Source organism: Schizosaccharomyces pombe (assembly GCF_000002945.2).
Source record: "Schizosaccharomyces pombe strain 972h- genome assembly, chromosome: I".
Classification (NCBI taxonomy): Eukaryota; Fungi; Ascomycota; class Schizosaccharomycetes; order Schizosaccharomycetales; family Schizosaccharomycetaceae; genus Schizosaccharomyces; species Schizosaccharomyces pombe.
The window spans coordinates 1176851-1190953 of NC_003424.3; the positions used below are offsets into that span (position 1 = coordinate 1176851).

At 38.1% G+C, this 14103-nt stretch overlaps 7 protein-coding genes and 7 long non-coding RNA genes across 14 annotated transcripts; 9 read left to right on the forward strand and 5 right to left on the reverse strand.

The window, feature by feature from the left end:
* Positions 1-69: 69 nt before the first annotated feature.
* On the forward strand, positions 70-2047 carry dak1 (dihydroxyacetone kinase Dak1). The gene has a single exon (NM_001018638.3). It carries the CDS (start codon positions 215-217, stop codon positions 1955-1957), a length of 1743 nt encoding a protein of 580 aa, NP_593241.1. The 5' UTR covers positions 70-214; the 3' UTR covers positions 1958-2047.
* On the reverse strand, positions 2006-3090 carry rrp40 (exosome subunit Rrp40). The gene has a single exon (NM_001018639.3). It carries the CDS (start codon positions 3079-3081, stop codon positions 2359-2361), a length of 723 nt encoding a protein of 240 aa, NP_593242.1. The 5' UTR covers positions 3082-3090; the 3' UTR covers positions 2006-2358.
* On the forward strand, positions 2107-3038 carry SPOM_SPNCRNA.2521. The gene has a single exon (NR_191889.1). It is a non-coding gene; the product is annotated as a non-coding RNA (long non-coding RNA).
* A 283-nt stretch (positions 3091-3373) lies between the features above and the next one.
* On the forward strand, positions 3374-4307 carry mug84 (pig-P phosphatidylinositol N-acetylglucosaminyltransferase subunit). The gene has a single exon (NM_001018640.3). The coding sequence runs from the start codon at positions 3404-3406 to the stop codon at positions 3989-3991; it is 588 nt and encodes a 195-aa protein (NP_593243.2). The 5' UTR covers positions 3374-3403; the 3' UTR covers positions 3992-4307.
* On the reverse strand, positions 4149-5614 carry SPOM_SPAC22A12.14C (BSD domain-containing protein). Its single transcript, NM_001018641.3, has 3 exons — positions 5423-5614; positions 5317-5367; positions 4149-5272 (listed from the first exon to the last, which is right to left on the reverse strand). Exons 1-3 carry the CDS (start codon positions 5519-5521, stop codon positions 4379-4381), a joined length of 1044 nt encoding a protein of 347 aa, NP_593244.1. The 5' UTR covers positions 5522-5614; the 3' UTR covers positions 4149-4378.
* Positions 4267-5744, forward strand: SPOM_SPNCRNA.719. The gene has a single exon (NR_151089.1). It is a non-coding gene; the product is annotated as a non-coding RNA, possible alternative UTR (long non-coding RNA).
* A 98-nt stretch (positions 5745-5842) lies between these two features.
* bip1 (ER heat shock protein BiP) lies at positions 5843-8635 on the reverse strand. The gene has a single exon (NM_001018642.3). It carries the CDS (start codon positions 8451-8453, stop codon positions 6462-6464), a length of 1992 nt encoding a protein of 663 aa, NP_593245.1. The 5' UTR covers positions 8454-8635; the 3' UTR covers positions 5843-6461.
* SPOM_SPNCRNA.2522 lies at positions 8082-8374 on the forward strand. Its single transcript, NR_191890.1, has one exon. It is a non-coding gene; the product is annotated as a non-coding RNA (long non-coding RNA).
* A 351-nt stretch (positions 8636-8986) lies between the features above and the next one.
* SPOM_SPAC22A12.17C (dehydrogenase) lies at positions 8987-12419 on the reverse strand. Its single transcript, NM_001018644.3, has one exon. The coding sequence runs from the start codon at positions 12258-12260 to the stop codon at positions 11475-11477; it is 786 nt and encodes a 261-aa protein (NP_593247.1). The 5' UTR covers positions 12261-12419; the 3' UTR covers positions 8987-11474.
* acl2 (ATP-citrate synthase subunit 2) lies at positions 9426-11078 on the forward strand. The gene is made up of 2 exons (NM_001018643.3): positions 9426-9487; positions 9547-11078. Exons 1-2 carry the CDS (start codon positions 9464-9466, stop codon positions 10999-11001), a joined length of 1479 nt encoding a protein of 492 aa, NP_593246.1. The 5' UTR covers positions 9426-9463; the 3' UTR covers positions 11002-11078.
* SPOM_SPNCRNA.2523 lies at positions 11384-11605 on the forward strand. Its single transcript, NR_191891.1, has one exon. It is a non-coding gene; the product is annotated as a non-coding RNA (long non-coding RNA).
* SPOM_SPNCRNA.2524 lies at positions 11611-13040 on the forward strand. The gene has a single exon (NR_191892.1). It is a non-coding gene; the product is annotated as a non-coding RNA (long non-coding RNA).
* A 76-nt stretch (positions 13041-13116) lies between these two features.
* On the forward strand, positions 13117-14092 carry SPOM_SPNCRNA.168. Its single transcript, NR_150576.1, has one exon. It is a non-coding gene; the product is annotated as a non-coding RNA (long non-coding RNA).
* Positions 13259-14055, reverse strand: SPOM_SPNCRNA.720. Its single transcript, NR_151091.1, has one exon. It is a non-coding gene; the product is annotated as a non-coding RNA (long non-coding RNA).
* Positions 14093-14103: the final 11 nt, after the last annotated feature.

Genomic DNA, 14103 nt, shown 5'->3' on the forward strand with positions numbered 1-14103 from the left:
ATTTTGATATTAATATTTTGAGATTTTAGAGACACATAGATTTATTTCTTTAATCCTTTACTCACACTTGCACTTCCCCACCACCTAAAACAAGTCATTTTATATTCTTAGATCATAAATTTCGGGAATATTTGATTTAACTATCCAACTTATATTTAATTTTATTTTAAGGCTTTATTCTCTTTTTTTTACCTTTTTCTTATTATTCTAAAATATGGATAAGCACTTTATCAACGATCCTGAAGTCCTCGTCCTTGATGGCCTTAAATCCTTGGCCGACATGAACAAAACTTTAACTGTTCATGAAGAGGGAAAATTCATCTATTTCCATGACTACAACAAAAAGAATGTCAGTGTCATTTCCGGCGGTGGTGCTGGTCATGAACCCACTCATTCTTCGTTCGTGGGCAAGGGTATGCTTACTGCCGCCGTCTCAGGCTCCATTTTTGCTTCTCCTTCGTCAAAGCAAATTTATACCGGTATTAAGCAAGTCGAATCTGAGGCTGGCACCTTGGTAATTTGCAAAAACTACACCGGTGACATCCTTCACTTTGGTATGGCCTTGGAGAAGCAAAGAACGGCTGGTAAGAAGGCTGAACTTATTGCCGTTGCAGATGACGTATCAGTAGGTCGTAAGAAGAGCGGTAAGGTCGGACGTCGTGGTTTGTCTGGTACTGTTCTTGTTCACAAAATCGCTGGTGCAGCTGCCGCCAGAGGGTTACCTTTGGAAGCCGTTACGACCATTGCTAAGGCTGCTATTGACAATTTGGTTAGTATCGGTGCTTCACTCGCTCACGTTCACGTCCCTGGTCATGAGCCAATTGCAAAAGAAGATGAAATGAAACATGATGAAATGGAACTTGGAATGGGTATTCACAATGAACCTGGATGCAAGCGTATTTCCCCTATTCCCTCTATTGATGACCTAATCGCTCAGATGCTTAAGCAAATGTTGGATCAATCCGACAAGGACCGTGCCTATGTAAAGATTGAGGGTGACGATGAAGTAGTCTTACTTATGAATAACCTTGGTGGTCTTTCCATGCTTGAATTCAGTGCCATTAGCCACAAGGTGAAGGAAGCATTGGCTAAAGAATACAAAATCAACCCCGTTCGCATCTTTGCCGGTCCATTTACCACCAGTTTGAATGGCTTGGGTTTCGGTATCACTTTGCTCCGTACCACTGACCGCGTCAAAGTCGAGGGCGAAGAATACTCTTTGGTTGATTTGATTGACCAACCTGTTGAAGCTATCGGATGGCCTTTGTGTCAACCCTCTGACTTGAAGTCCAAAAACAAGATTGGCAATGTCAGCATCGAGGAGGGTCAGAAGGATGTCAAGTCTCCCGTTACTGTCGATAAGGAGAAGGTTCGTCAGGCGATTGTCAATTCGATGGAGAATCTCATCAAAGCAGAGCCTAAAATTACAAAGTTCGATACGATGGCTGGTGATGGTGACTGTGGTACTACTTTGAAGCGTGGTGCTGAAGGTGTTTTGAAGTTTGTTAAATCCGACAAATTCTCTGACGATCCTATTCGTATTGTTCGTGATATCGCAGATGTTATTGAAGACAATATGGATGGTACATCTGGTGCTTTGTACGCCATTTTCTTCCATGGCTTTGCGAAGGGCATGAAAGACACCTTGGAGAAGAGCAAGGACATTTCATCTAAGACATGGGCTGCTGGTTTGAAGGTTGCTCTTGATACTCTTTTCAAGTATACTCCCGCTCGTCCTGGTGACAGCACTATGTGTGATGCTCTTGTTCCATTTGTCGAAACATTTGTTAAAACTAATGATCTTAATGCTGCCGTAGAGGAGGCTCGTAAAGGTGCTGATGCTACTGCAGATATGCAAGCCAAACTTGGACGTGCTGTCTACGTTGGTGATGATGTTAAAGTTCCCGATGCCGGCGCTCTTGGTGTCGTTGCAATTGTCGAAGGATTTACGAAATAATTGGATACGAAATTTTTTTGGGATTGTAGAATTGGTATGATCTTAAAAACTATTTACGAGCACGAATAACAATTATATTTTCATTATGCATGCATTAATTATTGCTTACTTATCTTTGCATCTGTATTTGTATATTCATGCATTATAATAAGTAATTTTTTAATTAAAACAGTTGAGAAAGGACGAGTGTAGATATTGTATGAACACGCTGCTGTAATAAATAAAAGAACGACAGAAATTGTATGGGAATATTAGACACAGGCATTAAAGAAGAAACAATACACTTTATTCAGAAATGGTCCCTCCTAGATAAGGGCAAACCATTTTTGAATTAAACCCAATTGGACAAGAATTGTTAAATAGACTGTGCATATTATTCAAATTTTTTTTTCTGAATCTCGTTAGAGCTTTTTAATAAGGTCTTTACAGTACTTTATTTGCTCTTCATCAGACATGAATTCGCAATTTCTGATAGCTGTACAAATGAGGACCGTAGTAGAAAGATTTTCAGAATTGACCCAAACGCGACCATTCATTCCAACAGCAATTTCGAAAGGAATGTAGCTTCCTAGGGTCTGTAAAAGTGTATTTTTAGGAAGGATCAACTTCCTACAATGAGATAAAGATAAACCTGTTATCATATAACCGTTTTTAAGTTCACCATATCCTGCAGCTTTCCCTGTGGTAGCATCGAAACATTCTAACTCCGGTTCCATATCACGATCAGCGAGTGATACTCGAGCATACACAAGGCTTCCAACATTTAAATTGGGCCTACTTTTACGAGTCACATTTTCAAAAGCCAATGCATTCAATTGAGCAATATGAGCTGACCCAATATCTACTCGATAACCTTCCGCAAATCTAGAAATAATTTGCCCAATAACTTGATCATTTGTAGCAGGAATATATCTTTTTGTCCGTGAGTCTATCAACATAGCATTTTTTCCAGTTTGATGCAACCTCCCAGCTTTTGAGACCACTATTTCTTCTTCACGGTCTTTCTTTTGAAAGACTAAACCAGGACCTAAACGAATTGATCCATCCTGACTAATTATGGAGTCTGGTATCCGCTCACCAGGAAAGTAATAAGATAACAGACCTTTTTCTTCAACTTCAGCCATTTGGTTAACAGAAGAAAATTAGCTATTTGGGGTTTGATTTTTCGCGAGTTATACACTATAATTCGAGGATTAATGTCTTGGACGGTAAGTGTGTCTAAACTAATACTGTAAATCTCGTTAATTTTATAAATCACATTAGCCCAGACTGTGAAAAATAACGCAAACGTACATTGTGCTATAATGCTGTTTACGAGGATTTTCTGTATGTATGTCGTTAATAGGGATATCGAATTTAATCACATCGTAAGCAGACGTAGTTGTATTTGTATCATCTCAGTACGCGCTCTCATCTAACAAATGCACATAGTAAACACATGTTTGGATGACACTTACTCATCATTCCACGTTCATAAAAGGGATAGAGGGTTCTGCTGAAGGAGAGATAGAAGATGTAAGGCAAACTACTGTTTTTGATCCTCCGTTTTACGGACATCCGATGTTGGTTCCACCGTCGCCATCTTTGACTACGATGTTTCGAACGAGGTCTACAACGCCTGATGAAGAGGGAACTGCCATTGCAGAAATTGATCAACAAGATTGGGATATAATGGTAAAAGTTCCTACTTATGAGTATTACGGGTTCGTGATGTATTTGGTGTCAATGTTGGGGTTCGGCGTGTATATTGTTTGGGCTCTGACGCCTGCGCCTGTTCTCAAATTTTTTGAGATTCATTATTATCTATCTCGTTGGTGGGCTCTAGCTATTCCTACTTGGTTATTTGTTCTTGTTATTTACATTCACGTTGTGCTAAACGCTTACAATACCGAAGTATTGACTAAGCCATTTAGCAGCTTAGAATGTATCGTTGATCAATACGCACTCGTTGGTGAAGAAGATGGTGCTGCTCATGGTCGAGTTGTTGATCTTCGCCTATGTGATGTGAATAAACAACAACTGGAAGAAACTTAAAAAAGACTAAAAGCAGCTAAGTGATATCAGAATTCATTTTCTCCTTAAAAATCTTCATTATTTAAGGGACTTATTATCTATTGATGTCGTCGACCCATACAGATTTACTTTTAAATCCTGGTTTCCTTAAGTTTCACAATCAAAAAGTATATGTAAATGTATAATATTATAAGAAGGTTGATTAATGCTCTAGTCCTACTACTCCAACCTGCATACTCAAGATTAGATGTTTTTTATATTCCGCTAATAATATACCTAAGAGTTGTTCGTAAACAAAATGTTTTCAGACAAATAATTAGCTATACGAACAAAACACACCAAAACAAGTAAATGAATAGAAGAGAAGTAAAAACAGTATATCTCTTTTTAATAGTTTGACGAGAGTCGTTATTCCCAGTCATCATCGTCTTCATCATCGTCATCAACTTTTCTATTTGCTTCATCCTTCACCTCAAGAGAACTTTGAGAAGCTTCTATATTACTGGAAGATGATACTTTATTTTCCTCTTCTTCTTTAACTTCTCCATCAACCTCTCCATCATGGCTTGCGGGTTGAGTTTCAATTTGTAAGCCTTTTGAAACTGCTGACTCCAAATCATTGACGGTTTCATCTATCACTTCAGCTGCTGAATTATTCTCAGTAGTATCTTCTTCACTTGATTGCTTTTTTTCATCATTAACCTGTTCATTGTCACTTTCTTCTTCATCACTTCTTTCATCTCCCCAACTAAAAATTTCTTCTTCATCGTTTCCTGATTGAATTGCCTTTATCGGCTGTACAACCTCTTTATGCCAAAAAAATCGTTTCCAAAAATCATCATAAGAAACTTCAGAAGGTACTAAAGATTCCATCTGTTTCCTTAAATCAGGATATTCTTCCAAAAGTAAAGAGATCTCTTCAGTTTTCCCATCAATGGAAATTTCTTTTTCCCAGCTTTCAAACGTGATCCCATGAGAGGGTTCAGAGATAATTTGGGTAAAAGTATTTTCGTTTTGAACAAGTTCCAACAACTGTCTCTCGTGGCGATTTAAGAAAACAGACGAAGAGGCTTCGTGTGTAGGAGTCGATACATCGTCTTCTTTGGGTGATATCTGCAATGCTTGATCCAAAAAACCATTCACTGTAGATCCGAAGCCACTCCAGAAACTTCCTGCTGTTTCTTCTACTTTTCGCAAGTTTTCCATAGCAGAATTAACAGGTATATTTTCTTCAAGCTGTGATTTTAATTGCTGCATTCCACTTGAGGCTTTTCCCTTTGTATCATCAAGAAAGTTTTCACTCTTTGAACGGTTAGTAACAATGCCATTATTCGCAATCAACACACCTTTTCTTTCATTGAGTTCCAAAACAAACCAAACTTTCCATTCGTCAGATTCTGTATAAAATGTCAGTAAATTCCGCGCCGTAAATCATCATAAAGGATAAATTACATTTAGAGCCGAACCCATTTCTTCTTTCAGTTTTTCGTATCCCTCTTCATCATCTTCTTCTGTAGTGGTTGTAGGTGCCATATAATCGTACAAATCCATTTTGAATAGTTTAAAAGAAAACTTATGTACTTAGTTGTTAGAATAAGCTCACATGTGTTTGGTAGCAAACAAGCTATATATGTTGTACTTGGCAGCAAGTGAAGATATTGTATAGCCTACCGAATAGTGACACGATTATGCTCGTATTCTGACTATGGACACTTATACTAACTTAGTATACTTCCAATAATACTTTTTAATGAAAAAGGCATTACACAATCCACTACAGCTTATTTTCGTCCAAAAAACAAATTCTAAGTTTTTGAAGTAAAGCAATTTTAAAATATACACAACACCATAAAATTTCACCACTTTGCACTTCGACTTAATCAAATGAGATGTTTTAATAAATAGAATACTTTTAAAACTATATATAAAAAAGCTGCTACTCACAAACTCAGGTAAGTATAAACACTAAGATAAAAGAACGATTGTATTTATAATAAAAGGAATTAGTACCCAATGCTATAAAATTTGATAAACATACAGGGTCTTTATGATTAACTACCAATTATTGTCAGTTCCACAAAGCCATTAGCAGAAGTAAGCAATACAAAGATAACAAAGCACCAGTTAACTAGGTGTTGACATACAACTTTGTTAATGGCTATAGAGTCACGATTCTGGTAGATAAAGTAAAATGCACTTTATATCAGGTCTATTTTGGAGACATAATACCATTTTAATCATACTCAAGACGTTCAACAATGAAAGAGAAACACTCATTTCAAGATAGCAGAAACAGCTCGAGAAGCTATCAAAATGATAACGCCATCAGACCACATTAATAATCATGAGAAAACATTTTGGGTTTCCAAATAACCCTTTAGATTAAGGTCATGAAACAATGAGAGCATCGAGTCAGACTTGCGTATACTTCGACATAAATAAAATACTAAGTAAAGCTTAAAAATGAAAGTACAGGCAATTTTAAAACACTTTAAAGTTCATCGGCCTCATCATCGAAGTAATCATCATCCTCTTCATCAGCATCACCAGCTCCTTCGGAATACAACTTTTGGGTAATAGGATGAACAACGGCATCGAGTTTTTGACGCTGATCTTCAAATTCTTCCTTGCTGGCATCTTCTCCGTGGATTTCAAGCCATTCAGCAACATCTTCGACAGCGTCCAAAACAGCTTGCTTATCTTCGGGATCAACCTTACCACCTAATTGCTCATCATCGTCAAATTGACCTTTCAAAGAATAGGCGTAGTTTTCAAGAGTATTACGAGCTTCAATACGCTCCTTCAAAATCTTATCTTCTTCAGCGAATTCTTCGGCCTCCTTAACCATGCGCTCGATATCTTCCTCAGACAAACGACCTTTGTCATTCTTGATAACAAGCTTCTCAGGCTTACCCTTACCAGACTTGTCGACGGCTGAAACAGTCAAAACACCATTGGCATCGACTTCAAACGTGACTTCAATTTGGGGAACACCACGAGGGGCAGGAGGAATACCACGAAGGTCAAATTTTCCAAGAAGGTTGTTGTCCTTAGTAAGAGTACGTTCACCTTCATAGACTTGAATTAAAACAGTATTTTGATTGTCAACCGCAGTAGAGAAAATTTGCGACTTACGAGTAGGAATAGGAGTGTTACGACCGATAAGTTTAGTCATAACACCACCGGTAGTCTCAATACCTAAAGTAAGAGGGATAACGTCCAAGAGGACAATGTTATCACTTCCTTCCTCGCCAGATAAAACGCCGGCTTGAACAGCAGCACCATAGGCAACAGCCTCATCGGGATTGATACCCTTAGAAGCCTTCTTACCAAAGAAGCTCTCCAAAAGTTCTTGAACCTTAGGGATACGAGTAGAACCACCGACAAGAACGATATCATCAATCTCGGATTTCTTGAGGTTGGAGTCCTTTAATACTTGCTCAACAGGCTTCAAAGTCTTCTTGAAGAGATCCATGTTAATCTCCTCGAACTTAGCACGGGATAAAGTTTCAGAAAAGTCTTGACCGTTAAAGAAAGATTCAATCTCGATACGAACAGACTTTTGGGAGGACAAAGTACGCTTGGCTTTTTCAACTTCACGCTTGAGTTTTCCCATAGCCTTAAGATCCTTAGTAACATCGACATTGTTCTTGCGGTTGTAAGTACGGGCTAAGTAGTTGATAACACGGTTGTCAAAGTCCTCACCACCGAGATGGGTATCACCTGAAGTAGCCAAAACTTCGAAAACACCATTGTCAATAGACAAAAGAGAAACGTCAAAAGTACCACCACCTAAATCATAAACAACAATATGCTTCTCTGTATCAGTTTTGTCTAATCCGTAGGCAATAGCAGCCGCAGTAGGCTCATTGACGATACGAATAACATTCAAGCCGGCAATAGTACCAGCATCCTTGGTAGCCTGACGCTGAGCGTCATTGAAGTAGGCGGGGACAGTAACAACAGCGTGAGTGACAGGCTTTCCGAGGTAAGCTTCAGCAGTTTGCTTCATTTTACTAAGAATCATGGCTGAAATTTCTTCAGGGGTAAACTTTTTCTTCTTACCACCTACATTAACCTCAACCAAAGGACGGTTCTTGTCATTTACAATATGGAAAGGAAAAGATTTAATATCCTTGGCCATTGTCTTTTCGTCAAACTTACGTCCAATAAGACGCTTGATGTCAAAAATGGTGTTTTCAGGATTGGAAGGAGCTTGGTTCTTAGCGGCCTCACCAACCAAACGTTCGTCTTCAGTAAAGGCCACATATGAGGGTGTAATACGATTACCCTGATCGTTGGCAATAATTTCTACACGACCATTTTTCATAACGGCAACGCAAGAGTATGTTGTACCAAGATCAATACCAATAACTGTTCCATATGATTCTGTAGAGTTATCATCACCACTAGCAAAAGCCATAGGTAGGAGGAATAAAGCTACAAAGTAGCTTAAAATGCTAAATAGCTGGAACTTCTTCATTTTCAATAAACAAGAATTTGAAGATTACCAACTTATAAATGCTTATATGTGTAGTTCAATTACAAGAGATCGTAGGCACAAGCCAATTCCCAATTATTGAAAACAACCTGTTAAGTAAATAGTAAACGGGTTTTAATAGTTTTTGATTAAGATTTACCAAACTAGAATAGTTGGTTTTGGATGAGTTTAATAGCGTACCAGAAATCAGCTAAGTAACGAGAGGAGCAGTCACGTCGTTAATACTAGTACTTTCCAGAAGAATGCAGTTGAAGCTCATCAACACAACAATTCTATAGTGAGTTCTGTACATTTCGATAAGTCCTATTGCGCCACCACCTTACGTTTTCATAGCAATGAATGTAAACAATGAAAATCGAAATTGGTAAATTCTGAAATGAATAATTGTGAAAAGAACAAAAGCAGTGAAGGTGGGAAATCTTTATTTTGATATTGTGTTATATAGAGTTATTTCACTATATTCCCAAATGAAAGAGAAAAAAAAAAAAAAAAAAATTATATATATATTTGATAATGGCCTATAAATAGCTGTTTTAACTACAAATATAATGGAAAAACGCTAAAATATATAGCTAATAATTAAAATTGGCTTCAACTGTCCGATAGTGTCGCATTGGTTGAATTGTAAAAGTCATGGTTAAATAAAGTATAACATACTTGCAAAAGGCATCATCTCAAATACGATCATGTTTAGACTAAATAATATTTTGCGTTCACTTTCCAAATTAATCCATTAAGAGAAAATTATGTAGCTAAAAATAATTAAAGGGTTTGTCTTTTTTTATCAATCAGCAAAAGATGATAGATCATCACTTGTATCATTGCTCACCATTTTAACATCTCAAAATGGTATAGTCCTTACATCTGTTTACTATTATTGTTGCGACGCCGAAAATTTTGCCATAATATTTTAGATCTCCCACTGACACCAAACCTCAGACCTTAACGACACCTACCCTTCCCTTGGCACAATTTTTAATTAAAGCACGAAGATGTCTGCCAAGTCAATTAGAGAGGTATAAGCTTGTTAAATATTAAAATTTTATTTTCTTCGCATTTTGCTAACGGCATTTAGTATGATGGTAAGGCTGTTTTGGCCTATTGGTTGAACAGATCGCCTAGCATCTCGAAAGAGGAATATAAGACTGTTTCTGCCACTCCTGCGGTGCAACTTGCTCAAATTCAGTTTCCTCTCCCTACCTTGGTGATCCCTGCAGAATCTACTACTTACAGAGAAGTTGTCGAAGACGTTTTCGCCAAGGTAGAGCAAGAACACCCTTGGGTCAAGGAAACCAAGTTGGTTGCTAAACCTGATCAACTTATTAAACGTCGTGGTAAAAGCGGTCTTTTGAAGTTGAATGCCACTTGGGATGAAGCCAAGGAATGGATCAGAGAACGTGCAGGAAAAAATCAAAAAGTTCAGCATGCTGTAGGATATTTAACTACTTTCCTGGTTGAGCCTTTTGTTCCCCATCCTCCCAACACTGAGTATTATATCAATATTAACTCAGTTCGTGAAGGTGATTGGATATTGTTTTGCAACGAAGGTGGTGTTGATGTTGGCGACGTTGACGCTAAGGCTAGGAAGCTATTGGTACCTGTTCGCCTTAGCGAGTTCCCATCTCGTGCAACCATTGCTTCCACTCTTCTATCTGATATTCCCGTTGAACAACATGAATCCCTTGTTGATTTCATCATTCGCCTTTATTCAGTGTATGTGGATTGCCAGTTTACCTACTTGGAAATCAATCCCTTGGTTGTTATCCCCACTGCCAAAGGTGCCGATGTCTTTTACTTGGATTTGGCCGCCAAGCTTGATCAAACCGCAGAGTTTGAGTGTGGTGCCAAATGGGCAGTCGCTCGTGCTCCTGAGTCTCTCGGCATTAAAACATCTGGTGAAGAATCTGGAGCTATTAATGCTGATCATGGACCTCCAATGGTCTTCCCTGCTCCATTTGGTCGTGAACTGAGTAAAGAAGAAGCTTATGTACAAGGACTTGATGCCAAGACTGGTGCTTCTCTTAAGCTCACTATCTTGAATGCCGAAGGCCGTGTTTGGAACTTGGTGGCTGGTGGTGGTGCCTCAGTTGTTTATGCTGATGCTGTTGCTGTTAATGGTGCTGCCGATGAGTTGGCTAACTACGGTGAATATAGTGGTGCTCCTACTGACGGCCAAACTTATGAATATGCCAAGACTGTGCTCGACTTGATGACTCGTGGTGAACCTCGCGCTGATGGTAAAGTATTGTTCATTGGTGGTGGTATTGCCAACTTTACCTCACCTGCTGTCACATTCCGTGCCATTGCTCGCGCCTTGGGTGACTACAAAGACAAATTGCACGCACATAAAGTCTCCATCTGGGTTCGTCGTGCCGGACCTAATTATCAAGAAGGTCTTCGTGTGATCCGCGAGGCTGGCAAAAAGTTCGATCTTCCATTGAAGGTGTACGGACCAGAGTGCCACATCAGTGGTATTGTACCTATGGGTTTGGGTAAGGCACCTGTGGAAGCTGAATGGCAGATGGCTTAAATAATTAGAGTTAGTGCTTCAGTAGTTTTTTGTGTATGGTAATAAATCTCTGCAATATTAGTCATGCAAAACGTATACGTATAGAGGTGACGGTTCATTAGTGCAAGGGGAGTGAATTGAGTAATTAAAAAAAGCTGTGGACTACTAGTACAGTGGAGATAGAAGTTAAGATTGAAGTGAAAAAGAATGTAAAAGGATGATTTATTATCCAACGAGTGAGTAAAAAGAGAGGTTGGCAAAACAATCAGTATATTTAAAAGAAAAATACAAAGGATAAGCTATTATTGATGAATAGAGAGAATGAAATGTATAACGGAATTTTGTTGAGGACTATACGGTAGTATGGGTAACTATGGGATCATAAATGCATGCTTAAATACTCATAAAGACTGAGAAGTAACATTCGTAATGTTTTGAAAAGGGCATCCATCATATACTAGAAAACAATAATTACAAAAAGTCATCAAACTCCATTAGATGCTGGTATATCCACCATCAACGATTAAGTTGGTACCGGAAGCGTATGAAGCAGCATCACTAGCAAGATAAAGATAAGCGGAAGCAATCTCTTTAGCCAAACCATTACGCTCGAAAGGAGTATAAGGCTCCCATTCCTTGTGGAACTTACCACCAGTCATGTCACTAGTAGTGTAACCGGGAGAAACGCAGTTGACGCGAGCAAATTTGCGCCATTCGACTGCCAAACTCTTGATGAGTTGAATGACACCGGCCTTGGAAGTGTTGTAAGCACATTGTTGTTGAGGAACGTTAACAACAACACCAGACATGGAAGCAGTAGCTACAAGGCTGCCATGGCCTTGCTTTTGGAAGATGGGGCCAGCATTGTGAGCGACGTTGAAGACACCGAGCAAGTTGACGTTTATTTCATTAGCAAATTCTTCGTAAGTCATGTCAATGGCGGACTTGCCAGTGCAAATACCGTTGTTGGGCACAACGATATCAATAGTATCAAAGACCTTTTGAATCTCAGCAAAGGCATGTTCTACCTCTTTAGGAATAGTGACATCGCACTTGCATGTATAAGTCTTGACACCATTAGCCTGGGCAATTTCCTTTGCAGCCTTTTCGCCAGGAGTGGTGTTATAGACGATAAAGGCATTGGCGCCAGCTTCAGCAAACACTGAGCAGATAGCGTGACCAATACCACGGGCACCGCCAAAGACGACAGCATTTTTTCCCTTTAATGAAAGGAGATCTAAGATATTGCGAGACTCGTAATTATGAGCAGGAGCGACCATTTTGTAGTAATAAAAATTCAATCAAAGTTTTATTAAGATTTTTTGAATGTTTTCTTCCAATTGGGACCGATAAACACAATGGACAGAGAAGAGAGAACTAAACTACTGTTTATAAAATTCCTTGCAATTGAGGAAAGAAATGTCAGCGTTAAGTGAATTACAAAATAAGCAGGATTTCAGCGCCATTTTATAATATTTTTGGAGAGTCGTGACGTTGGGAAAAAGCTCTTTTTATTTTTTATTTTGTTTTTCAGGTAGTGTTCTGGCTCCCGCGCACAACGACCAGTTCGTCAAAAACTGACAAAATTCCTTCCTGCAACATTACGATAACATTTAATTAACATTTTGCTGTATCACATTACATAACACTAACGTCAATTAGCGGATCGAAAAAAGGTCTGATACAAGGACCAGCTTTGGGTGTATGGAATTGCGTCATCTTTTGGTGTAGCATTTTGAAGATCGGCAATACACTGCTGTATAGAGTTGAGTATACGGGGCCAAGAGATGTGCAAAGCGCCGTCTATCGTACTACCGTATAATTCCAGTATGGAAGAAGCAAAGACATTGGAATAAGGTAATAAAGACATCCCAGCTTGAAACAAAACAATTGAATGTGATGCTTGCACGAAGCAGAAATCGTTGAATTGGTGTTGACGTGGAAGTGTACAAAAGAGGATAAATAACAAGTGGTAAACTTCAAATCACAAGCTTAGGTTTGATGAAACAAGGAGGGATGAGATGAAAAGCAATATACTATAAACATAACAGTTGGGAAACCAATTATATAATACTTAATACAAATACAGATTCTACAACAAATAAACAAAAAAAAATTTTTAATTAGTTTCAAAAACGCTAATTCATACAGGTGACTAGTTACTTGATCAGTTTCACTACTTTGCTTATTAGACTAATTAGATTCAAGGTGTTTAAGTAGCATTTTTATTTACTGGAGATGGTTGTCTTACTTTCACAAAGATTATATTATATTTTAACTTTCTTTCAAACTTTTCCTTTGCATTGATTGGGAAGTAATACCTTGTCTCTTCCAAACGGAGAGAGCTAATCATCCATCTGTCTTTGTTTTGTAATTCAATTAATGATTGATTTATCTTTCTCCCTTTTTCTTTCTTTCATTCTGCGATGACGCTACACTACACTATAGCGGATCGTTTTGATGGAAATTTTCGTGTATACGTAGATTGTAATGAGTCTACGGAGTCTAGTCGACTAAATTAATTAGAAAGCTGTGTTTTGCTTTGTGACGGTAGCTTTTAAGTGATATTGATTATTCATCATAACAGAAACCGAATGTTGCTATGGTATCACTTGAACGGTATGAGTTCAGATTGCACTCTAATAAAAAAGGGGAGACTTTGCTAAGTATGTTTAGATAGATGATACACATTTGATGCCATAGCTGGTAAGGTGGATTATCCCTATTTAGAATGAAGGTTCAAAATCCATTTTTTATAATGAACGGTTATATCCAGCTATTGAGTAGCATCGATTTTGTTCGTTGAAAAAAATACATATCAATTTTTGGTATTTTGGTGCTTGATTATTTTTTTATTAGCTGAATTTTTTGTTATTTGGAATTTATTGTTTTCTGTTTGCTTTACTTGCCTGCTAAAGTTCATTCACAGCAGCCGGTTGTGAAGTAAATTGGAAAAGAAACTGAAAAGAATTTCATTGCTTTTTTATTTATGATGTATGCAATGCACTCGATTTGTAAGCAATTCTGTGTTTGTATTCTTTGTTTGGCTGAAGCTCTAGTTAAGCCATATTGTTGGGCCTAAGTAAATTAAATTTTCAAAAAAAAATTAATAGGCTGTAACTA